The sequence below is a fragment of the Manis javanica genome, chromosome 6 (assembly GCF_040802235.1).
Source record: "Manis javanica isolate MJ-LG chromosome 6, MJ_LKY, whole genome shotgun sequence".
Lineage (NCBI taxonomy): Eukaryota > Metazoa > Chordata > Mammalia > Pholidota > Manidae > Manis > Manis javanica.
Genome location: NC_133161.1, coordinates 126340361 through 126367052, shown reverse-complemented (window position 1 = coordinate 126367052; position 26692 = coordinate 126340361). Strand labels below are relative to the sequence as shown.

General features: G+C 38.2%; 2 protein-coding genes across 2 annotated transcripts; one reads left to right on the top strand and one right to left on the bottom strand.

Moving 5' to 3' along the window:
- The first annotated feature begins 19369 nt into the window (after positions 1-19369).
- LOC140850266 (olfactory receptor 4P4-like) lies at positions 19370-20308 on the top strand. The gene has a single exon (XM_073240013.1). It carries the CDS (start codon positions 19370-19372, stop codon positions 20306-20308), a length of 939 nt encoding a protein of 312 aa, XP_073096114.1.
- A 4897-nt stretch (positions 20309-25205) lies between these two features.
- Positions 25206-26141, bottom strand: LOC140850129 (olfactory receptor 4S2). The gene has a single exon (XM_073239907.1). The coding sequence runs from the start codon at positions 26139-26141 to the stop codon at positions 25206-25208; it is 936 nt and encodes a 311-aa protein (XP_073096008.1).
- Positions 26142-26692: the final 551 nt, after the last annotated feature.

The window sequence follows — 26692 nt, the reverse complement described above, 5'->3', positions numbered from 1 at the left end:
AAGGAGGACAACACCAAGACACATAATAATTAAAATGGCAAGGATGAAGGACAAGGAAAGAGTTTTAAAGGCAGCTAGAGAGAAAAAGGTCACCTATAAAGGAAAACCCATCAGGCTAACATCAGATGTCCCAACAGAAACCCTACAGGCCAGAAGAGAATGGCATGATATATTAAATGCAATGAAACAGAAGGGCCTTGAACCAAGGACACTGTATCCAGCACGACTATCATTAAAATATGATGGCGGGATTAAACAATTCCCAGACAAGCAAAAGCTGAGGGAATTTGCTTCCCACAAACCACCTCTACAGGGCATCCTACAGGGACTGCTCTAGATGGGAGCACTCCTGAAAAGAGCACAGAACAAAACACACAACATATGAAGAATGGAGGAGGAGGAATAAGAAGGGAGAGAAGAAAAGAATCTCCAAACAGTGTATATAACAGCTCAATAAGCGAGCTAAGTTAGGCAGTAAGATACTAAAGAAGCTAACCTTGAACCTTTGGTAACCACGAATCTAAAGGCTGCAATGGCAATAAGTACATATCTCTCAATAGTCACACTAAATGTAAATGGACTTAATGCACCAATCAAAAGACACAGTAATAGAATGGATAAAAAAGCAAGAGCCATCTTATATGCTGCTTACAAGAAACTCACCTTAAACCCAAAGACAAGCACAGACTAAAAGTCAAGGGATGGAAAAATACATTTCAGGCAAACAACAGTGAGAAGAAAGCAGGGATTGCAGCACTAATATCAGACAAAATAGACTTCAAAACAAAGGAAGTAACAACAGATAAAGAAGGACACTACATAAGGATAAAGGGCTCAGTCCAACAAGAGGACATAACCATTCTAAATATATATGCACCCAATACAGGAGCACCAGCATATGTGAAACAAATACTAATAGAACTAAAGAGGGAAATACACTGCAATGCATTCATTTTAGGAGACTTCAACACACCACTCACCCAAAGGATAGATCCACCGGGCAGAAAATATGTAAGGACACATAGGCACTGAACAACACACTAGAACAGATAGACCTAATAGACATCTATAGAACTCTACATCCAAAAGCAACAGGATATGCATTCTTCTCAAGTGCACATGGAACATTCTCCAGAATAGACCACATACTGGCTCACAAAAAGAGCCTCAGTAAATTCCAAAATATTGAAATTCTACCAACCAATTTTTCAGACCACAAAGGTATAAAAGTAGAATTAAATTATACAAAGAAAGCAAAAAGGCTCACAAACACATGGATGCTTAACAACATGCTACTAAATAATCAATGGATCAATGAACAAATCAAAATAGAGATCAAGGAATATATAGAAACAAATGACAACAACAACACAAAGCCCCAACTTCTGTGGGACGCAGCGAAAGAAGTCTTAAGAGGAAAGTATATAGCAATCCAGGCACACCTGAAGAAGGAAGAACAATACCAAATGAATAGTCTAACAACACAATTATCGAAACTGGAAAAAGAAGAACAAATGAGGCCTAAAGTCAGCAGAAGGAGGGACATAAAAAGATCAGAGAAGAAATAAACAAAATTGAGAAGAATAAAACAATAACAAAAATCAACGAAACCAAGAGCTGGTTCTTTGAGAAAATAAACAAAATAGATAAGCCTCTAGCCAAACTTAATAAGAGAAAAAGAGAATCAACACAAATCAATATAATCAGAAATGAGAATGGAAAAATCACGACAGACTCCACAGAAATACAAAGAATTATTAAAGACTACTATGAAAACCTATATGCCAACAAGCTGGAAACCTAGAAGAAATGGACAACTTCCTAGAAAAATACAACCTCCCAAGACGGACCAAGGAAGAAACACAAAAGTTAAACAAACCAATTATGAGCAAAGAAATTGAAACGGTAATCAAAAAACTACCCAAGAACAAATCCCCGGGGCCGGACGGATTTACCTCAGGATTTTATCAGACACACAAGGAAGACATAATACCCATTCTCCTTTAAGTGTTCCAAAAAATACAAGAGGAGGGAATACTCCCAAACTCATTCTATGAAGCCAACATCACCCTAATACCAAAACCAGGCAATGACCGAACCAAAAAAAAAATTACAGACAAATTTCCCTGATGAACATAGATGCAAAAATACTCAATAAAATATTAGCAAACAAAATTCAACAGTATATCAAAAGGATCATACATTATGACCAAGTGGGATTCATCCCACGGATGCAAGGATGGTACAACATTCGAAAATCCATCAACATCATCCACCACATCAACAAAAAGAAAGACAAAAACCACATGATAATCTCCATAGATGTTGAAAAAACATTTGACAAAATTCAACATCCATTCATGATAAAAACTCTCAGCAGAATGGGAATAGAGGGCAAGTACCTCAACATAATAAAGGCCATATATGATAAACCCACAGCCCACATTATACTGAACAGTGAGAAGCTGAAAGCATTTCCTCTGAGATCGGGAAGTAGACAGGGATGCCCACTCTCCCCACTGTTATTTAACATAGTACTGGAGGTCCTAGCCACGGCAATCAGACAAAACAAAGAAATACAAGGAATCCAGATTGGTAAAGAAGAAGTTAAACTGTCACTATTTGCAGATCATATGATGCTGTAAATAAAAAACCCTAAAGACTCCACTCCAAAACTACTAGGACTGATATCGGAATACAGCAAAGTTGCAGGATACAAAATTAACACACAGAAATCTGTAGCTTTCCTATATACTAACAATGAACCAATAGAAAGAGAAATGAGGAAAACAATTCCATTTACCATTGCATCAAACAGAATAAAATACCTAGGAATAAACCTAACCAAAGAAGTGAAAGACTTATACTCTGAAAACTACAAGTCACTCTTAACAGAAATTAAAGGGGACACTAATAAATGGAAACTCATCACATGCTCATGGCTAGGAAGAATTGATATCGTCAAAATGGCCATCCTGCCCAAAGCAATATACAGATTTGATGCAATATCTCTCAAATTACCAGCAAAATTCTTCAATGAATTGAACAAATAATTCGAAAATTCATATGGAAACACCAAAGACCCCGAATAGCCAAACAATACTGAAAAAGAAGAATAAAGTAGGGGGGATCTCACTCCCCAACTTCAAGCTCTACTACAAAGCCATAGTAATCAGTACAATTTGGTACTGGCACAAGAACAGAGCCACAGACCAGTGGAACAGATTAGAGACTCCAGAAATTAACCCAAACATATATGGTCAATTAATATTTGATAAAGGAGCCATGGACATACAATGGGAAAATGACATTCTCTTCAACAGATTGTGCTGGCAAAACTGGACAGCTACATCTAGGAGAATGAAACTGGACCTTTGTCTAACCCCATATACAAAGGTAAACACAGAATGGATCAAAGAACTGAATGTAAGTCAGGAAACCATTAAACTCTTGGAAAAAAACATAGGCATAAACCTCTTAGACTTAAAAATGAGTGACCTCTTCTTGAACATATCTCCCAGGCAAGGAAAACAACAGCAAAAATGAGCAAGTGGTACTACATTAAGGTGAAAAGCTTCTGTACAGCGAAAGACACCATCAATAGAACAAAAAGTAACCCTACAGTATGGGAGAATATGTTTGAAAATGACAGATCCGATAAAAGCTTGACATCCAGAATATATAAAGAGCTCACATGCCTCAACAAACAAAAAACAAATAACCCAATTAACAAATGGGCAGAGGAACTGAACAGACAGTTCTCTAAAAAAGAAATTCAGATGGCCAAGAGACAGATGAAAAGATGCTCCACATCACTAATTGTCAGAGAAATGCAAATTAAAACTACAATGAGGTATCACCTCACACCAGTAAGGATAGCTGCCATCCAAAAGACAAACAACAACAAATGTTGGCGAGGCTATGGAGAAAGGGGAACCCTCCTACACTGCTGGTGGGAATGTAAGTTAGTTCAACCATTGTGGAAAGCAGTATGGAGGTTTATCAAAATGCTCAAAACAGACCTACCATTTGACCCATGCATTGCAGACAGGTATAACTTCTATTCACTGATGTAATACTTGCAATTTGCAAGTATTTTTTTAATGGCAATCATATTACAATGTATTCATGTATCTAATTAACATGTTGTAACCTTAAATTTATATGAAATGTTAAGAAGGAAGACACAGAGCCAATATTGTGTCACTAAGCCAAGTCACCAAGCCAGGGCCTAATGATAAACACAATCCGAGTTTCAAGCTCCTCCAGAAATGTAGTCAGGGATATTCTGGTCGGCATCAATGATAAGATCCTCTGTCACAGGAGCTTCCCCATCTTCTCTAAAAGAAGAGGATGTGATCTGCATTATAACTCCCCTGCTCTTCCTCATAAGAAGAAGTGACCTTGCCTGAAACAATCCCTTCTTTTCCTTTGCTAATAACCTTTCTCCCTTCCTCCTTTCTATAAAAACCTTCCATTCTGTCCAGTCTCCCTGAACATCTCTATTTGCAGGATGAATTGCTGACCAATTCATGAATCCCTTGATAAAGCAAATTAGATCTTCAAATTTATTTGGATGAATTCTGTTTCTTAACAAATGTTATACATCAGGTATATTTCAATTAAAACAAGGAATAGATTCTTTTTAAAAGGACCATCTTGAAGATAAATTTCAATTCAAACTTTAGAGGAACTAAGGTAACCTTGAAGGACAGTGGAAAAACCACAATCTCCTATGTGAGATTCCTTAAATAAAAATTTATTGGCTTTAAATAAATTTGCCTATGTTACATATAATTAAAAAAACCTTTACACTTAAAAAATACCGATATGTAGTCTGGAGATTGAAGAGATTTTTGATATGAGGCATTCACCCATGACTTGGAATTTGATGTTGTCATGGGTTGAACTGTGTCCCCCAAGAAAAGAATATATTGGAGTCCTAATCCCCAGTTTAGAATGTGACCTTCTTTAGATGTAGGGCTTTATGTTATAAGTCCCTGATGTCAGGCTTTTTGATAATAATGCAAGTGTTAGATATTAAGCTTTGGATTTCTGAAAGAACCATTTCAAATACACCCATTTGGAACAAACATATGGCCATCTGCACTTTAGATAAGGAGCAAAACTGCCTTACCCATGAAGCTCCCCATTTAGAAAGCCCTGGGTGACCTATACCTGAGCTTTAGGGTGTCTCTGCATTTTATTTTAATCCTACTTCTCTGTTTTGATTCATCAGTAAAAAGTGAACCCTTGAAACCTTCAGCCCCCCCAGTCTCAAACCCAACGAAGGCAGAACTCCAGGTTCACGGACCCCACATCCCACCTCACTGTGTGTCCCAGCCACACCCTGGCTCTGGTCAGTGGGTTAAATGCCCATAAGGGGGTTGCCCCAGGGCATAGGCCCAGGTGAGTGTCCCCAGGTGTTCTAGTGAATAGCATCACTATCTATAGGCTGTGACCTACATAAACAGGTCTTTCCAAAGGTATACAAGTTAATATAAGGTCTTTATGGTAAGCCCTAGTCCAATATGACTGGTGTCCTTATAAAAAGGGGAAATCTGGACACACAGAGACACACACACAGGGAGAATGCCTTGTAAAGATGAAGACAGAGATCGGGAGTGACCATCTACAAATCAAAGGAGGTCAATGGCTGTTAGTAAACTACCGGAAGCTAGAAGAAGGGGCGTGGACCAGATCGTCCCCAGCTCTCAGAGGAGCGAGCCCTTCTAGCACCATGGTCTCAGGCCTATAGCCTCCAGAACCGTAAGACCAAACATTTGTAGTGCTTAAGCCACCCAGTTTGTGGTCCTTTGTTATAGCAGCATTAGGAAGCTAATATGCATGTTCTAGAAGCATCTGGAGCTGGCCATCTAGGCACATACAGGTCGGGAGCTGCACTGGTTTTCTAGTGTTGCTGTAATAAACAAAACCTATTAGCGAAAAATATCACAGGTTTATTATCTCACAGTTCTGTAGGTTGGAAGTCCCACAGAGATCTCACTGGGCTAACAATCAAGGTGTCAGCAGGGCTGTGTTCCTTTCTGGAGGCTGTAAGGGAGAAGCCGTTTCCTTGGCTTTTCTAGCTTCTAGAGGGCACCCACATTCCTTGGCTTTGACCTCTCAGTTCCTTCTTCATGCAACCAATGTTGCATTTTTGACTATGCTTTCATTGTCGCATCTTCCTCCGACTTTTTTCTCTGCCCTTCAACCCTTCTACTTTGAAGGACCCTTGTGATTACACTGGGCTCACCTGAATAATATTGGATAATATCCCTGCTTTAAAGTCGGCCTTAATTGTCACCCCATTTGCCATGTAAACCAGTATTTTCATAGGTCCCAGAGATTAGAGTGTAGACATCCTTAGGGGCCATTATTCCGCCTACCACAGTAGAGCTCAGTAAATGCAATGGAGATACAGGAAGTTTCTTGGCATAGTGTTGAGGAAGACTCACACTAATAGTAGAATCTAAAGCCAGAGAGCCCACAAGCTGACTGCTAATGCTTTCTGGGAGGGCCCAGAACACACCCCCTTTACTAATGCAATAGCTGTGTACTGGGGAGCACAAACATTTTTGAGAAGTTTAGTAGGAGTTAGAGGTAAAGATGCTTCCCTAGACCTTTGCTCCCAGTTATTATTGGGAATGGTGGGATTCCAGAATGGCAGATGGTGACAGTTGATATCTTTTAGAGATAAGGTAGATATAATTAGATTGACAACAAAATCAAAGTGTAACCGGGTGCCTTTTCTCATCTGGCTCTTTGACAATGGCAAATACATCACGGTGTTTCTAGGGGCAAGATGGACAGAAGCCAACTGGATGAATAAACAAGCAACTGGGACATTGCAGGACCTGTTTAATAATAGCAAGAAAAAGAGCTGATGAGAACTGTAATGTCAGTCACCACACTGGAAAATTGTGGCTCCTGACCCAAGTCCAGAGTTAACTGAATTTTCAGAGCCCAACAATTGGATGTTATTTTAAATCTCTGAGGAAGTGTTAGAGTAGGTAAATCACCAGATATGAGCATGGAGAGGGAGGTGGACTTTGGCTGACTGTTTACATTCCACCCATTCTGTGTAAGCTCTTGTTATGGTAAGGGATGTGTTGAGTGAGGGTACAGATAACAGGCCAAATCTGACTGATTACAACATGGAGGAGAAGTTGACCTACACTTCACCCCAATATGTATTGTACTCTCATTAACATAGCACAAATCACACCTCCCCTTTCCATAAGAGTTCTGGTGAGAATCAAACATTACCAAAACTCCCCCATCTGGCAGGAGATTGGAGCAAGCCAGGAGTCTGAAAAGACTGCTCCTATTCCCTTAGTTCCCCACTTAGTGAATGTACATCTCCCTTTACATAGGAAGCTCCATAGAGTGTCCTCAAGTGAGTCCTACTGGGTCTTCCCGAGCTCAACCATTAGATGTGTACTTTTGTTTTTCTCTATATGACTCTTTTCCAATAAATTTCTAAAGCTCAGTTCTTTTTGTGTCCATTCTTTAATTCTTTCTCAAGACAAGACCAAGAACCCATCTCTGTTAGCAGTACTACTGTGCAGAAAATATATAAGTATCTCTTTGATCCTTCCCCCAAAGGGCCTATACCACCAGGGCAAACTGTGTAATATGTGGGTAAACCTGTGCCATTATGTGCATAAAATTTCAGTATTTCCAGAATCTCTCACTGGGCCTTAGTCCATCTCCATTCCAATAGATGTTTACAAGGGGGTGGAGAGAGGTGTTAGGCATGTATTGTGTATTTTCCTTTATTCTTGTCCCCTCTGCAACAAAGAATTGAAGGCCTAGACAGAATAGTGAAACAGGGTAAAAGTTTTATTTAAAGTTACTTAAAGAGAGAAAAAGTATAAGTGACCTCAGGGAGGGAAGCCACCTTGTAAGGTTTAAGTTTTGTTGAAAAAAAGTCTATGCACTTAGAAAGGGTGGCTGATCTCAGAGAGAGGTGCGTGCTTAAAGATATGGAAAAAGTCAGTTATGCACTCACAAAGTGTGGGCAACATCAGAGAGAGGAGCACCCTGAAAGGCTGGGGGTTCCCCCTTTGGAGAATTTTTCAGGAATGTGACAAAGCGCTGGGGGTGCAGACTTGTTAAGTGGTTTCAGGATGTTTATCTTTGATTTGATGAGACATTAAGTTTCTTATCAGTCCTCAGGGTAATTCTGCAAAATTAGTTTAACACACGAAATTTACTGCTCTGGTTCCCTCCCAGGATAGTAGCGTTCTGGTCTGGGAGCGAATCAGTCAAGACCGCCTGCCCTGCCTCGAAGGTGGGCTGAGTTATTGTCTGTTTGGTAATGAGAATGTTAAGTTACTTCTTAACTTCTTGGGTTTTAAAATGCAATTTTAGCTTTAAGAGGAATCTTCCTGTCTTTATAATTCTGTTTATAGCTGGGCCTTTTAGCAGGCCAAAGTAAATCTTACAATGGTATGATCTAATTGACACAATGAAGACATAGTCTGTGCTTAGATATTTCTCCTTATCTGGGAAATATTCAAACATCCCAGGCCAAGTTGCTCCTGGCTTTTTGAGCTTTAACTGATTAATTCACTAGCTCTGAGTATTTTCTGGCTTTCCTGTTTTAACTGGTTAACTCTTAGTACTTTCTGGTGGGATTTACTGACCTATTCTCCTTCCACCCTGCTCATAACTTTTTTCCTGCCTAACAGAAGTAGTCCATCTCCACATCAATAGGGGTGGCAGAAGAGGTGAGAATGTGGTTTGGACTGGAGAGGTTTATTGGGTGCCTCCCAGCAAGGATGGTGGAGATGTGGGCCAGCAGGATAACATGAATGGAGCCAGGATTCATCAAGCAATAAAAGACCTCTTTTTCCTTCAACTGATTTCAGTTTCACTGTTTTGTGGTTTATTTGCCCTGTGCTGGGAACATATTTTTCCCCTGGAGTTACACCTCGCATAATTGGCAGAATCTCGGGACCTGAAATCTATCTTCATAGGTGGTGTGATGCTTGGGCAAGCTGCCTCTAGAGATGGTGGAGAGATACCCAGAACCCTCCCTGTGGATAGTGGGGAGCCCCGAGTTGCTGCTGCAGTGGGGAACCACCATGTTGATGGTGTGGCCTCACCCAGGGAGCCCCCATCCATGTGTCTTCCATTCGCAGAGCCTCTAGTGGCGAACTGACCTAGGGTAAAGTGCCTCCTAGACATGTGGGCCCTTGCCTAGAAATGGGGATGGGTGGAGACACTGGAAGCTGTGGAGTTAACCCTCCTTGAGGTAGAAGACTGCTTAGAGGCCCTGAGTGGTTGTGTGGCAGTTGGAATTGTGGGTTTTTTATTTCTCAAGATACTGGAAAGGGTTACCAAGGAAAGGGTCTGTTGGAGGAGCTGGGTGATGAGCTATAGGATGCCTTTAAGAAAGAGAGACAGCTATTGGGATCTGAGGTTGCTTTGCTGAAGGACATGTTAGCAGGGAGGGAGGAGGCAGCAGGAGAGTCGTGCTGCAGGAGGTCACAGGGGAGAGGAAGGAAGGAGTGGGGACCTCAGGCCTGGACATGGTTATTAAATTTTTACAATTGTATTTGATATACTTGAATTATTTGTATATGTGTGTCTCTGTGGGCCTGGACTACATAGGAAAAACAATTTGTTCTAAAAGCGCTCAGCTATTTTAAAGAAAACTGTCACAAAATCTATTACCTTTATTCTAGCATTCCTTGCTAGAGCTCAGGTAAATTGATAACAAATACTGAAGATACATTTAAACTTATCTTGGGTAATAAATCAAGCTTAATAGATAGTAAACCCAGAAGGTAAGTAGTTATTGTGATTGTTTCAGATTTCTATTGCTGCATATCAAGTCACCATAAAGTTAATACCCTAAAAGAACAACCACTTGTAATCTCAGTGTGCTTCCTGCCAGGAGTCTGAGTGGCTGGTTTCTGTCACTGATAAGGCTAACATCGAGGATCCACTGGGCTGAGCTCCCAGGTATTTCTGGGGAAGAGTTTCTTCCAGGTTCCCATTCAGGTTGTTAGCAGAATTCAGTTCCTTGTGATTACAGGACTGAGGCCTTAATTTCCTTGCTGCCGGTCACGTCATGCTCTCTCAGGAACTGAACGTCCTTGCGTGTGGCCCCTGGGTCTTCAAAGACAGGGATGGTGCATTTAAGTCTTCTTCTACTTTGAAACTCTCTACTTACTCATCTGTTCATAACCAGAAAAAATAATCCTCTGTCTTTAAAGAGTTTATGGAATTAGGCAGGGTCTATACATATAAAGGTCAACTGTTTGGTAATATTAATTATATTTTGAAATCTCTTTTCACACATAATTCAACCTAGGTGTGTTATATTATCACATTTACACTCCCAGAGGATATCGAAGGAAACCTTGAGGGGAATTTTGAAATTATGTCTGCCACAGTGATAATGGAGTTTGGAAAAATCATAGCTTTAACACAGGAATCAGAGAATTTAAAACTCAATATTTCTAAAATGGGAATAATTCTACCCCTTCTATTAAATATGCTACCTTTGCACCCTACTTCAAAATGTTATCTGTGAGAAAACATGACATTCCCTTAGGCATGGAAAAGAGTCTTGGGGGAAACAGAAGTGACATTTTGTATTAATTTAAACAGTCACTGGATCCAATTAAATATATGATGATCATCAAATATCTTACAAATCACTTTAATATAACAAGTTATCTACATGCATGAACATATAAATTCCATGATTGGTGCCCTAAGTGGGAAACTGAAATTCCAATTTCACATAGTTTTGTATTGTGAGCTATTGTTTTATTTTATCCTTATATATCATGTATTTCAGCCTGAAGATTGTAATCTGAATACTTTGTCTTTTTAATATTTCCAAGTTCTCTTCACTAACTTTCTTGGAAATTGCTTCAATGTTTCTGATAACAACAAATATAATATCAGCAATACTAATTATAACACTAATAGAGAATACATATTACCTATGTATGGTAAATATTCATTCTTACTATAGTTTTAGGTGAAGAATCTGAATTCCAGTGAAATAACATCTTACCCAAAGTCACATAGCTGGTTAAAGGCACATCTAGGATTCAAACTCAGATATCCTGGCTTCACCATCTTAGGTGGTGAACATTAAATCATCCTGGACCTCTGGTAAATGCATCTCACATAAAATAGCCTCTTTTTCTTTTGAATACTTAGGATGTATATCTAATTATTTTGGCTCTGTTGCTGTGTTGCAGCTTTTAGTCACCTTCCTCTTACCATTCACACCCATGTGCTCACTCACACACACAGCTTGAGGATTACCATTCCTCCTTGTAGTTCTTTCTGACATCAAAAGCATAGAAACTAAGTTGTTTAGGCAGTGAAATAAAACTCAGTAATTCAAGAAAAATCTGAAGTAATTCCTTTAAATTGTATGTTACTTTTCCATCATTAAATATTAAACTGAAGATTATCTTAATAATTTATTTTGTTATTGCTATTGAAGTTCTACTATGAGTGGACTAACAATTTGGAGAAAAATGTATAGCTTGAAACTTAACTGCATGATTAAAAATATAAACATGATTTTGAAATATTCAGGACATTATCTTAATATCTCATTATAAAGTTAAAATCCAGATACATTTATTAGGTGCTTACTATTTGTAAAGTGTTAGTAAAGCATCTTAGCCAGGGTTAAATTCTAACATTAGTTACCAGCTTGGTAGCCTTGTCACATGACCTCTTTGTGCCTCTGTGGAAATATTAATAGGATCATCTTATGTAAGTTTTTTATGTGCCTTACATGTGAACATCCTTTTAAAGTCCTTACCACGATTACTAGCACAATGTAATGACTGTTTCCAATTATTTATATTATTCTTTCTACCATTAAAATTTAAATTATTAGATACAAGAGAAGAGCTTATCCTGATTACATTGAGTTAACAGTCTGAGAAAATAAAAGAACTTCAATATTGTAAAAACTCACACAAAATTACCAAAACACAAAATGAAAGAACCTCAGACTGTCTATGAATGAAAGGGGAATCAATTAATCTAGGTAAATTAGATATTGGTGAAACAGGGACCATGGGCTTAGACAGAGCAGGGTGAGGCCTTTGGTCTGCCGGGAGGCCAGCTTGATTTTCTGACTTTACCCAGGTGCTGCTTTTCTTCCTCCAGCCCTAAACAAATGATTTGCAACTTGTGCAATGTAGCAAGAAAGCCCAAAACAATGTAGTAAAAACAGGAAGGATTCTATCTTGAAAATAAGATCATTTTAAAACCTAATTTGATAAAAAGTTAAGTTTCTTAACAAACAGACAATAACTCAGCCCACCTTGGGAGCAAAGCAGGCAGCCTTGAGTGACAAGCTCCCAGACCAGGAAGCTGCTATCCTGGGAGGAAATCAGAGCGGTAAATTTCTTGTAAATAACCAGGAAGACTAATAAGAAATTTAATGTCTCTTCAAAGATAAACATTTTGGGACCACCTAGCAGGTGTAAGTCCCTAGCCCTTTGTCTCTCAACTGCCTGTAAAACCCCTAGACAGCGAACCACCCTGGTTCTCCCCTCCTGGCATGAGCCGGAGCTCCTTCCTCTCGCTCTTTCTAAATGAAAGCCGCTGCCTTCCGCGAACAAGAACCCTGGCATCATTGGGAGTCTAATGGGATGACCTGGGGCATGAAATTTGGTTGTAGGACAAGTAACATAATGAGGATACACTTTTTGGAAATGAAGAAATTTAAATTTGGACTAATTATGTAAGAAAAAACTGAATACCTTCAATATTAACAAATAATTTGCTTTGATAATGGAAGCAGAGAAAGACTCAATAAATATAATGAATGTTATAGTTTATTCCCTGTGTAGAAAGTAATAAGGCTACTTGTAAAACATTTTGGTCACTCACCATAAAACCTACATTTGATATTTAGCATCATTTATTTGAAGCAATCTAAAAGAATCTATTTTTAAAAGGACAGTTGAAAAACCAAAGCAATAGTAAATTAAAATCACCACAGTTGATCTTTACTAGCCTTGCCAAGAGTTGGCAGAGGGATTGCCAGACGCATTGCACCAGTCCCTCCAGTGCCTTTATATATTCTTCCTCTTTTCGTGCAGCTTCTCCAAGGGACACGAACGCCGTGCATTGTGGGAACTGGACCCCGCTGCTCCTGAGTGCATGGAACGGTGAAAGGACAAGCCAGGAAGGTTCAGGTGCATTTGACGTTTCCCCTGCAGTGCTGGGATATAATTCCCATTCCCATTCCGGGTATGCATAAAGTAAGCTCTTACGATCTTTTTATTTTAGACACAATTTGAAAGCTAGAAACAAAGCATGAGATTTCTGTCCTTTATTTTTTCCCCTAAGAGATTTATTGATTACTTTGTAGAACAGATTTTTTTTTCATTTGTTGTCGTGAGTTCCAGAAGACAAAGACATCCCTTCAAATACTGATTGGATTTGACTATTAGTAAGTGAGGTTTTTTTTCCTTTTTCCTTCTTTTTTCTTCCTTTCTTGTTTTTGCATGCTGGGTGTATGTAAGTTCATCTCTTTAAATAGCTGTGTAACCATTTATCCTCACCTCTCTGTTTTCTAAGGTAATTATTTTTTCCGTGAACATGTATTCTAAAAATGTATCTGCTTGGTGACTATTTATTTCTCTTAGGACTTTTACAGCTTCAATTCATGTCACAATTTGGCATTTTAATAGTTTACAGAAACTTTGAAGATGTCTATTCCAATAGGAAATAGAAAAGGTGAATGCTACATTGAAATCCTGGTTTCAAACTAGGGTTTGCTAGATGCTACGCTAGTTCAGGAGGCTAAGAGAAATTGTGGAATGCTTTGTACTCTACTTTGCATAGAAAAATAATGATTGAAAAAACTATAAAAATTCAAAAAAATCAAATAATTGAATAAGGCAAACAAACAGAATAAAGATAGGAAAATGGTGGAAATTAATAATTTTGATAAATGATTTATTTAATTGGTTGATTTATTAAAATTTAGTTATTTGCAACTAAGAAGAACCCATAAAAATACGATTCCTCACATTCTTAAGGATATGAATGCCTACAGAATTTGAGGGGCTTTTTCCTAAGTCACGTGTCAGAGAATGGCGATCAGGATCAGAACCTCCTTCCTTGCCATATTGCATCAAAGGTGTGTCATACTTTGCGATGATTCCTAATGTTTGAAATGAATATGGGTTAGTACAGAAGGAAACATTAGTGGATACAGTTGGAAAAGTTCAAATTATATAATTAATGGCTATTTCCTTTACAAAGCCAGATGATACACATATTATTAAAATTAAAAGAAAACTACAAAATGACCTAAGTAAAAAATGAATAAATAAAATAATTCTTTTCCTTAAATATAGGATATTAAAAAAATTTAAAAAAATAAGTAAATAATTATTTTCCTTAAATAGAAGATTCAATTACTCCCAATTATAAAAATGAGATTTTCCTTTGTAGTGTAGGAGATCTTTACAAATAAATTTGTACCTTGATTTCAGTTTTCCAAACTGTGAAATGGGAAATCTTATTTTCTGCCCTATGTCCTGGTATTAGTTTGGGATTTTCAGTAGTGGTTAGTTGTAAAAATAGTCTGTAACTTCTGTAGAAATCTGTATTTGGTGGCATGTTAGACTCACAGAAGAAAATTTATTACTCGAGTCCTTCTTATAGATGGGAAAACATTTATACAATAAAAATCATTTTAAATTAACAATGAAAGAGTTCATATTTGGTTAATTCTTATAATGTATGAGATGCAATATCTGTACCTAAATGTTTTATATGGATCTTTTGATTTGATTCTCACAGGTACTTTAAGGGGTAGATATTATTATCACTATTGTAACAATGAAAACCCCAAGGCTCAGAGAGCATGTAACTTATCTAAGGTTATTCAGCTGTTAAGTAGTAGGCATTTATTGGAACCCATTTAGACCCAAGGCTCAGAGAGCATGTAACTTATCTAAGATTATTCAGCTGTTAAGTAGTGGGCATTTATTGGAACCCACTTAGTCTCATTCAAGCAGTCTCACCGCCCACCCACCCCCCATGAGAATCTGTTTCTCTTTTGGATAAAAAAGCCAATTTTATTTTAGTCAGTCTTTTTTCCTAAGAAATATTTTCTGTGAGACAAAACTAGGATGATCCTTACCATCAGGGTCTGAGTTATTTTTCTTTTTCCTCTTTCTACCCGTTTTTAGAAGGCAGGGTGACATTAGTGTCCTGATATCCCTTCAGGATGCTGTCCCGTGTAGATTTTCTTAATGAATTTTTGCAGCAGAAATGATGATTTCAGGGAATTAGAAGTTTTAAATCTGGTTGCATTTTATTAAGTCCATGCATGCACGTCAGAAGCTGTGAACCTTGCTGTAGCACACCCTGACTACTTGGCATCCTCTGTTACGAATTTGTTTACTTCCATTAGAACTAAATAAGAGCTAGTAGTGTTAGCTCAGCAAAGCAATGAGCCATGAAAAAGAGCAAATTATGAACTTCAGTTCTCAGAAATAGCAGCTGCTAGATTTATCAGATCAACTTGGAATTTATTTAAATCTATTCAGGATTGTAAAAGTGTAACTAGATGTTGTATGTTGATGTGAAACCAAATCCAGATATGGGTATAAAAAGAGATGCAGTTATTGGGATAAATGTAGATGCAGATACAAATGTGTCTCCTGTGTCCTTCTGTCAAATAGCAACCTGTGGAGTAATGGGGGAAGACAGAATGTTATCTGTCTACTAATGCTTACTTTTATATGACAGTTGACGGCACACAGTGCTTGGGGAATAGCATCTGTGCATGCATTTTTCCAAATGTAGTAACTGAGGAAACAGTGTGGTAACTAGTGAAGACCAAGTTATCTGAGTTTACTGAATTTCACTAAAGGATCATGGTTTATTTTTATTTTGTTTAACTTCATTCAGTATGTATTGTGTTCTTCTTAAACCATATTATAAAATAATAAGTTTTTAAATTAATTATTTAAGTATGGAATACTGAAATATAACCTCTTTAATAAAGAAATCAAAATATTGTATAGATCTAAAATTCCCTTTGACCATCACTCCCTTTATTTCTGAGAGGTAAATCTTTCCTTCCTCACCTTTTCCTATGAATTTACAAACACACAAGTTCTCATAGAAACCACATGGTGTTCTGTGGGTGTTATTTTTTTAAACATTTAAGTTTCACTTTATTATTTTTTGCTCAAATATATGCCCTAGTGGCTTATGGATACAACATTTAAGTTTCTCTTTTGTTCCATAATAAGAACATACCACACCTTATTTTCATTCTATTGTAGGTATTTAGATCACTTCTATTTTCCATATTTGAATCTATCTGCAATGCATATCCTTTTGAATACTTTCTGGGGTAGTTTTGCTGGGACACTCATTTAATTTTATATGGACAGCCATTTAGATTTTTGATGTTAAATTTATTTTTATGACATTGATGAATGGAAATAGTATTTCATTATTTAATTTGCACTTCCATGATTCTAATGATGTTGAATATTTTTTCCTTTTTTAAAATTGAAGTATAGTTGAAATATAATCTGATATCAGTTTGAAGTATACAACACACTAGTTTAAAAAATTACCCATATTCTTATATACTCACCCCAACTAGTGCACTTACTATCTGTCCAACATAGGAAGATGTTACAGAATCATTGGCTGTATTCTCCATGCTGTACTATGAAATTGAGTATTTTTACATATGCTTTTGACCAGTTGTAATTTCCTTTCTGTGTATTACCTACTCAAGTGTTTTGCTGTTAAAAAATTGTGTTACTTATCTGTATATTACTGATCTATAGGATTTATAAACATTTACTTCCATATTGCCACTTTTTAAAATATTTGGTTCATATGGAATTTGTCAAACAGAAATTTTAAGTGTATACTTTTTATTTGCTTTTTGTAAACTGTTCCTATTTTAGATATAAACTGAATCATTTCTCAAATACTTTTTCTAGTTTTTCTTGATACACTTGTATCTTTCAACTATCTGGAATATAATTTTTTGTGCCTTGTAATGGGTATTTCTTTTCTTCCAGATGAAGATTCAAAGTCAGTTACCAGAAAGTACACTATTTCACATCAATTTAAATTTTCAGCTTAAACACAGAATAAATTCCAATATACTCATGTGTTTATTTACTGACTATCCTCAAGGCCAGTAACCTCTTTTTTCCATCAACTCCTTAATTTCCAAAATTTTGCTGTGCTTTTTTCAGTCTGTCTGATGGGCTTAATTTTATTTCATTTTTTTGATTTTATTATTAAAGTATAGTTGATATATGTATAATATTATATGTGCTTCAAGTGTACAGCACAGTGATTTGACAGTTACATACATTATTCAGTCCTCACCCCAATTAGTTACTATTTGTCATCATAGAAAGATGTTACAGAACCATTGACTATATTCTCTATGCTGTACTTTATCCCCACTGACTAATTTATATTATGACTGAGATTTTGTGCTTTATCACCCTCACCTATTTCACCCACCAGACCCAACCCTTCCTCCGTCGTAACCACTCTTACTTCACAGTGTTTGAGTCCACTGTTGTTTGGTTTATTTTGTTTTCTTTTCTTTTAGATTTCACATACAAGTGAAACCATAAGGTATTTGTCTTATCCAGATGGTGTATTTCACTTGGCATAATACACTTCAATTCTGAAAATGGATGTCTCTCCTCTTTGTTCTTCCTTTTAAACAGGTGGCTTATTTACTCTGAATATGAACTGTTTCTGAAATTTGAAATCAGTTTTTTGGATTTCATGAGAACTTTGGTCAGAATTTTCATTTTAATTTTTGAATGTTTTGATTAATTTGGTAAGAATTGACATCTGTCTTATATTGCTTCTCTTTAACTATAAACATGGTATATATTTTTACTTGTTTCAATCCTTTTATGTTTTTTAGTACAATTCTAACGTCAATGAGGGAACTCTATTTTAAGAACAGAATAAGAAACTAATCATCAAAGTACCTTTAACACTTCCTTTTAATTAAATCACACCATAGCTCAGAACCACTGAAATTGACATTGTGTTTGTGTGACAGAGGTATTTCCAGAGATTTTGCAAGATATTAGACTACAGGTGGGTGTTAACTTGAAGTTCATGGATGGAACTCAAATCAAAAGTTCACGAACTCCCTAAAATCCTATAGATATATGCCAAATGGGTGTTTTTCTAAGACTATTTCATAAGAACTCACATGAAATAAAGGTCATTGGTCAATTGCTATTATAACACTTCACAACCAGGCTGCCAAATTTTATCAGGGTGTAGGGTTTATTTTTTTATAAAACTGAGCCTTGTATTTAGAAGTTTTGTGATACGTTTTAGATCAGGTTGCCAAAAAGAAGTAAAAGATATAGTGTTAATATTTTGCACGGAAGAAACATGTTATTTTTAACTAAAATATTCCAGGATATGAGCCCATGAGCAAATGGTGAGCCTGGTAGGAAAGAAAGTGGTGCAATTCAAAGAGATACAAGGCGCTGACACAGAGCAAGTGAGAAAGAATTTGTAGGTGCAGTTTGGTACTTCAAGGGTGCAGTCCTAAAAGAAAGTTCCAGAAAATGTGATTAAAGGGCAAAAATGAGGGAAAATCCTGGGTTAGACTGGAGAGTGAACTGGGAAATAACATCAATTCCAGGAAACCATAAATGTCCCAGAAGCCCATACAACGGAGCAACCCTTTCCCCAATAATCTGACTGGTGCTCTTTCTCTCCACTAGTTTAAAAAAAATGTTCATGACAAGGTTCTGAAGCCACTTTATGAAATTGTCAACCAGAGGTCCGGTATTTAAAATTGCCAGCTCACTGAAGCCTGATGACATTATGGGACTTTGGAGGATTCAGCACAGATTTAGTCACTGGGAAGGACTGAGAATAATACTGATCTCCCTGGCCTTGGAGAACAGAGAAATGCACTGCTGCTTTATACAAGCCAAGAATCAAAAATCACTCCAAAGTGTAATACTGAAATTGCATCTCAAAATTAACCTGAAACACAACGTTTAACCTTTTAAGTTTTTGTCCTGTTGCACGTGGTATGTCTGAGGCTTTGGGATTGATCAAACTTCCAATTAACTGGTGTTAAATGTGCTATTTTTCTAACTATATGACTTCTTTAATGAATTGTACTCTTCTTGTGGGTAGAAAGTGTACATACTCGGTACACTGCTGTACCCTTAGCACTAATTATAGTGATTGTATCATAAACAATAATTATCTTTAGTGAATAAACAAGTAACCTTAAAAAAACAACAATTTTAAAAAGTTCATGTTTCAGGTATACTAACTGCCACTTCTAAATGGTCAAGCCGCAGAAGCAATGGGACATGAGAACATCACAGAATTTATCCTCCTGGGACTCTCTAGAGATGAGGATGTGGAGGTTGCCTGCTTTGTGCTTTTCTCACTTTGCTATATTGCAATTCTCTCAGGAAACCTGCCCATTCTTTTCACCATCACGGGCAGCCTCCTCAGGGAGCAGCCCATGTACATTTTCCTCAGCTGCCTGTCCTTCATGGATGTCTGTTTCACCTCCACGGTGGCCCCCAAACTCATCACAGACTCGCTGGCTCAGAGGAAGACCATCTCCTACAACAGCTGCATGGCCCAGATGTTTTATGCCCACTTTTTTGGTGCCGCGGAGATCTTCATCTTGGTGGCCATGGCCTACGACCACTATGCAGCCATCTGTAGACCCCTCCGCTATACGGCCATCATGAGCAGACAGGTGTGCTATGCCCTTGTGGTGGCCTCCATTCATGTATTGGTCATCACAGTGCTGCCCTTCTGTGGCCCCAATCAGATAGACCACTATTGCTGTGACGTATACCCCTTGCTGAAGCTGGCCTGCACCGACACTAGCCTTCTGGTTATTGCGATCATTGCCACAACGGGGATGCTGTCCATTTTGACTTTTGTTGCCTTGGTGATTTCCTACATCATCATCCTGTCCACCCTGAGGACCCGCTCGTCCGAGGGCCGCCGCAAAGCCCTCTCTACCTGCGGGACTCACGTCACTGTCGTGTTCATGTTCTTCCTGCCCCTCATCTTCACCTATGTTCCCATGGCTGATTCTGTCAGTAATGACAAGGTGTTTTCCCTATTTTACACCATGATTGCCCCCATGTTCAACCCTCTCATCTACACACTGAGAAACATAGACATGAAGAATGCCATGAGGAGAGTGTGGTGCCGACACAGACTGAAGGGAAATGAACCATTGGTGGTCCAGCCCTTTGCTGGATCTGTTCTATCCTGAGAAACATCAATGCGAACAATAAAGCCAGTGCGGGGGAAATGTGTTGTCATCCAAGGTTGCAAGCCTTGAAGAGGGAAGCTCTCTCAGCCGTGCTTTTCCTGTTATGCTACTGCCCTGAGGCTGAAGCCAAGGGGAGGGGACCAGACAACCTGCAGGTCCCTTCCAGCTCTGACCTTCTGCCACTTAGTTCTGGCATTCTGGAACATTCTATACTTCACGATCACAGGCAGAGTGGGTATTAAAGCACTTTTATCAGAGGATATTGTAAAGACTGCATAGCTGTGCAATTGTACTCTGCTTTAGGACATAGATACCTTGACTGAGACACATCTCCAGATAAAAAGAGGTGCTAAGCCCTCTATTTTCCGGAGGTATCCATTGCAGTTAAAAAATACAGCAATGCAAAAATTTACAAGTGTTGTTGTCAATTTTAACACTTTCACTAACAAATCATGCTTCTAAAATAATGCAGCGCATGCTGTTAGACTGTCCACACTATACTTAGAGAAACCGTTATGAAGTATTCTTAGTAACCTATTGGTGGTACAGTCCAGGAATTAGAGGTTTCAGATTGGTTGATGAACACCCATTTCAAATTCTATAAATGTAATTCAACGACTGTACTTATAACTTCATTTTAAATTCTTCATGAGTATACAAACTGATGCTTTTTGTAAATAGGTAACCTAGAAAATATTCCACCCTATGAAAGGACCTGAGCTCACAAAAACATACAGCTGAATATATGGGTGTTCTGGCTGCATTTAATTAATACTCAAAGCACTTTATGCTAAAGGCATATTTTGAGGTTTTCTTCCACCATTCAAACTAAAAACTGGTTCATAGGCTGGGATCATCTTTGGTACATTGAGGAGTTCCCTTATTTGTACAAGAATACTTAAGTAAAAGGACACCTGAGAACTGAGGCCTAGAGAGAGTTTACACCAACCTTTCACATATGAGACCCAGAGATCTGACATTTTTCTGGTGCTCCATCCTCTTGACCACACCACTAAGAAATTGAAATGCATGCACTTCGAGTATTACTGGTGACAAGAATCCAAGTTTTAAGGTGGGCAGTGCATTTACAGAAATTAGCCAAGGTTGATGAAGGTTTCAGCAGTATTTTTTCTCTTCCAAAATGACCCTAACAGTGTACTGCCTAGAAGATTAAGGAACTTAGAACCTAAGCAGAGGCAGGAAAATAATAAAGTACACTGAAAGCAATATAAGAAAGATGATAGCAGATCAAGTCATGGCTGTGTTTGTTGTTGGAGTGGTGGCAAATACCTCCTGGTAGGATTGTCCACTTCTGGAAGATGAAATTGAACAGGAATGTCTAGAGCTGCTTAGGCTGATGTCTAATTGTGCTGTTACTGCTGTGTATGTAAGTCACATTTTTTGATAATGAATTAAATGTGCTTATTGTGTCATGTTTACTATGTGGTTTCCCCCAAAAGAAGATAGGTCTTTCAGAAGTCTCTTTGAACATGCCTCACATTTATCTTCTGTAAACTCTCTTCTTATAATTTATCAACAAAGGAGGGGTAAAAAGAATCCTCCCAGGCATGGGTAACATTCTGCCCCTCCCTTCCTGTGTGTTCTCCATAGACAAAGTAGCAGGAGACAGGCTGGCTGCATAGTTAGGTATTGATGCTTTGACATTGGTGTGTATAATGAAGGTTATATGCTGTCTCTCATGTCCCCTCTCTCTAGCTTGGCCTTTTACACTCTTCCACTCCAAGTAATGTGCACTAAAGGTATGAGAAGTTTTTTCAATTTAAGAATGTGCCTCAACAAGGAAGGCAGTACATCTTAATATGCTCATGGACAGTGACTGTAATGGTGTATGTGGTGTGAACTTGATAGTGAGGGGAATCTAGTAACCATAATATTACTCATCTGATTTTATATTAATTATAACAAAACAAAAATAATTAAAACTAAAAAGAAAAAAGAAATCATGAGAAAAAAAGAATATGCCTCAGAATCCACAATTCTGCAACTTGACTTTGCTGTTCTTGGGTCAGCCAGATTAATAGTGCCATGTAACAAGCCATCATACCTCTTGGGGCTCATACAATAAGCATTTAATTCTCACTTGTGTGTCCATGGGCAGCTGGTGTCAGCCTATATACATTGGGCTTGACTGGTCTTAATTCCAGACCTCAGGGTGGGCTCAGAAATATGCCATGTAGCTGTTATTATTCTCGTGTATAAAGTAGCAGTGTTATCTTAGTCTTTGCTGAAATCGTAGTGTTTGACCAAAGATTGACTGTTATGCAAGCTCAGCATCATCTCTCTCTCGCTCTACATTGTGGATTGAGTTTTTACACTAAAATGTAAACAGTATTTTGATGATCTGAATCAAGTGATGAAGTTACACCATAGCTCATAATGAAAGAGAACCAACTGGTCCCCATGAAAGAAGTGGACACACCAGGACACTATAAAACTGAGGGGTTCCCACACAGGTCCCATAAAAATAATGAAGTTCTGGAGACTCTGACAGGTGGTAAATGTTTTAATCTCCTGGATATGCCTAAATGAAAAAAGGCGGCGTATGGAGGATTGTGGAAGCTATCTTTATATATTCAATTGAGCAGTGCATGGTAGCATGTATGAAATATGTAATTGCTACTCAAGGGACAAAAGGAAAAGCATCAGTTAGAATTAAGAGACATTGTTTCCACATTGAATTAAATTAATTCATTCATCTGCAAGTGAGGAGGGTTGCCATTTATTTTCATCCACGAAGCTCTAATCAAAGTCACATCTTCCATCTTGTAACTGTGAGGTAGTAAAAGTAAAAAATGATAAAACTACATGGATGTCAGCCGATTTGGTGATCTCACACCTGTGACATGAGGTGGTGCTGTTGACAGAGTGACAACAGACTTATGTCCTGAACTGGGTGAATTTTGACTTCTCCCAATTCTTGGTCCCCTCCCGCCAAGGAACCAGAAGGAGGTTCCCTATTGCTCTGACTGGGATTGTTCTGAGGAGCTTTGTGAACAGGAATATGTTTACACAGTCCCTGGAGGAACCTTGGGTACTACTTCATATATTCCACTTCTTGCTCTCTGAGATGAATGAACCTGTCAGCTTTTACCTTCTTAGGGACTGCAGACCTTCAATATCACTAATATCCCTTGATAGTCAAGACTTTAATGCAAAGACATAAAAGAAAGTGTATTGTGGAGAATGATTATCAAGTGGGTAACATCCATCTATCCATTATTTTATAAAGCCAGGTCAGGGTGCCTTTCCTCTGTGTCGCTTAGCAGAACAGATGGGGCTGTACATCAGAGGGAGGGCTCTGTAGGTTTCATGGACTCATAGGCCCCTTGCACTCCATGAACATCAAGTAACTGGTCCCAGTGCTCCCAGATCTGAGTTACCTGATGTGTCACTGCTGGTATAAAAATTATCAGAGGAACCTGTTAAAAACACAGAGATTTCTATACCTTTAACTCTGCCCTTCTGGATCAGAAAATCTCAGAATAGATACTGTTCTGCTTCAAAAATCCTTCACGATGAGATAAATTTGAGCAGCACTGACACAGTCATCATTTTATGACTGAGCAAGTGCAGCCCCATAGAGATCCAGGGTGTGTCGAAGCTGGATCAATAAACAAATATTTGTGTGATTCCAGGGCTAGGGTTTCTTAATTATAACTTGTAGTCCAGATGTCTTGCTGTCTTTGATGTTTATCTTTTATGTGACCTCATCAAAGTCAATATCAAAGGTCTTTCTTTTAAAGCACTAACTATATGCTGTCCTTAACATAATTTGTGTATATAAACAGACACATTCCATAGCCATAAACACATCCCAGGGATAGGCAGTAACTTGAATAATCAGATTGTGGTAAAGACAATGAAGCAATAGCAGAGAGATGATCAGGGATGTGTTTATTTGTTAAAGGAAGAAAAGCCCAGCTTGCTGGATGTCAATGATGAATGTATCTTTAGTTTAAGTGTCATTTCACATAGGAAAGACATATTTGCTTGTTTGGAATGAGTGTCTCTGGAATCCACAGCTGGAAATCAGGTTACATTAGTAAAAGAAGCAAATGGCCTCACTGTATTGAGTTAAGCTCATTAGGGGAAATACATTTTCCCTACCATACATTTCAGCTAATTGTGCTTATCTTGTAGATTGACTCAGAGTGACCTATTCATCATGGATGTCTTTGTTTTCATTCATTTTCTTTAGTTTTTTCTAGTAGTCATTTACACTAGTCAGGACTGCTGCCTACAGACTGCAAGGAGAGATTAGACTCAGCAGGAGCACATTAGTGGGATGTTAGAGTTAAAGTGGGCATTTTAGAGGTAATCCTTCTCCTAATCCCTATGTTTTTTATTTAAAAAGAAAAGAATAAATCCCAGAGAAAAGAAAAGCTTTTCCCAAGAGGATGAGAACAGGTCATCTGTTTTTCTAAGCCTGTGATTTTTCTCTTTCACATCCTGCACTCACCTTCTTGCCATTCCAACCTACTGGGCTCAGTTTTCACTGTGTTTTGGAAGACTGACATCAGAATGTTTTAACCCCAAGAGCTGTTATATTCCCAGTATGCTTTTTCTGTTCACACAACATATATGTATTGAATGCAACTATGATCATGCTGAATTTCTGAGTTGAATATGATTTTTGTGTCCTAGATATGTCAGAAAATTTTCTGAATGTGAAATATTAGAACCAGTATAATCAATTATTATTACATATACATTTTAAAATAAATAATTATAATTAGATACATAATACCTTCTTTCTGTAGAATGTGTTATTCTTTTGTGTGTTCCTCCAAGGAAATCCTGTATGGTTGCTATTACTCTCTTCATTGTACAGATGAGGACATTTAAGAGCATCCAGCTTAAATTGTTACTTTTACAACTATTTTCCATTAGCCTCCCAGAAAACCTTCCTGTCCCACAGTTTCTTCATTGCATTCTTTACTTCTGCGTTTCTCAGTGTATAAATCAGGGGATTTAACATGGGGGTGATAATTGTGTAAAATACAGCCACCATCTTATCTTCTTTAAAGGTAGTATCAGGGCGCATATACATGAAAGTACAGGGACCATAGAAGATGATGACCACAGCGACGTGGGAGCCGCAGGTGGAGAGAGCTTTGCGCCTGCCTTCTGCTGACTGCTTTCTCAGGGACACCAGGATGATGGTGTAGGAGATCAGCAGGATAACAAAGCTCCCCAGGGCGATGGTACCACTGTTGGCTGTCACAACAGCGCCCACAAGGTATGTGTCTGTGCAGGCAAGTTTCAGCACAGGGTGCACATCACAAAAGTAGTGATCGATCTCTCTGGGCCCACAGAAGGGCAGCTGGACTACCAGAGCCACCTGGACAGCAGAATGTAGGAACCCACCTACCCAGATCCCCAGCAACATCTTAGTGCATCTGTCACGGTCCATGATGGCCGTGTAGTGCAGGGGTTTACAGATAGCCACATAACGATCATAGGCCATTACAGTAAGGATGAAGATCTCAGTGCCCCCAAAGAAATGAGCCCCAAAGAGCTGCAACATGCACCCCACATAAGAGATAGTTTTTCTCTTGGCTAGTAGGTCAACAATCATCTTAGGAGCTATGAATGAAGAGTAACAAATATCCACAAAAGACAAGTAGCTGAGAAAGAAATACATTGGAGACTTGTGAAGGTCACCCACATACACTGTCAGAATGATGAGGAGGTTTCCCAGGAGAATGATTGTGTAGAAGAAAGAAAACACCACAAAACAAACTTCTTCAGCCACTGGGTTCTGAGAAAGACCCAAGAAAATGAATTCAGTTACATTGTTTATTTTTTCCATAGAATTAGCAGCCCAAGGTTCCAGGAGTCGATTTGATAATCTGAAAGAAAAACATAACAAGGACCAGCAACATTTACTTCTAACTCAAAACACATACACGCTCACAATAGCTGAAAATGGAAGCTGGGTGCTTACAGACGCTTGGCATGCATACGTGTCATAGTCCATTTGTTCACTTGAGATGAGGAAACAAAGACCAGAGAGAGAAAGCAAACTCTGTATGTCACACAACTAAGCAAGAGTCTCGCTTCCCTCACCTTTTACTGAGGTTTTCTCTTCTGTTTATTCTAAAATTTACCAGTTCCTGTTCTGTTTAAGGCATTTTGCCCAATTTTGAAACAACTTGTATTTTTGGTAACATGGTAACAATTAATTATCTTTTAGGAAAAATGTGTCCTATTTTTGACACGGAAGTGTAAATGTGCCCACATTTTTCCTTCTGAATATTCCCTGAGTGTTCAAGCTCTTAGTCAGGAGGTGGTGTCATGTTGTAGAGAGAGGACCAAAATTACACAAATTTGATTCTGAGATAATGGTGCTGGATAAATCCT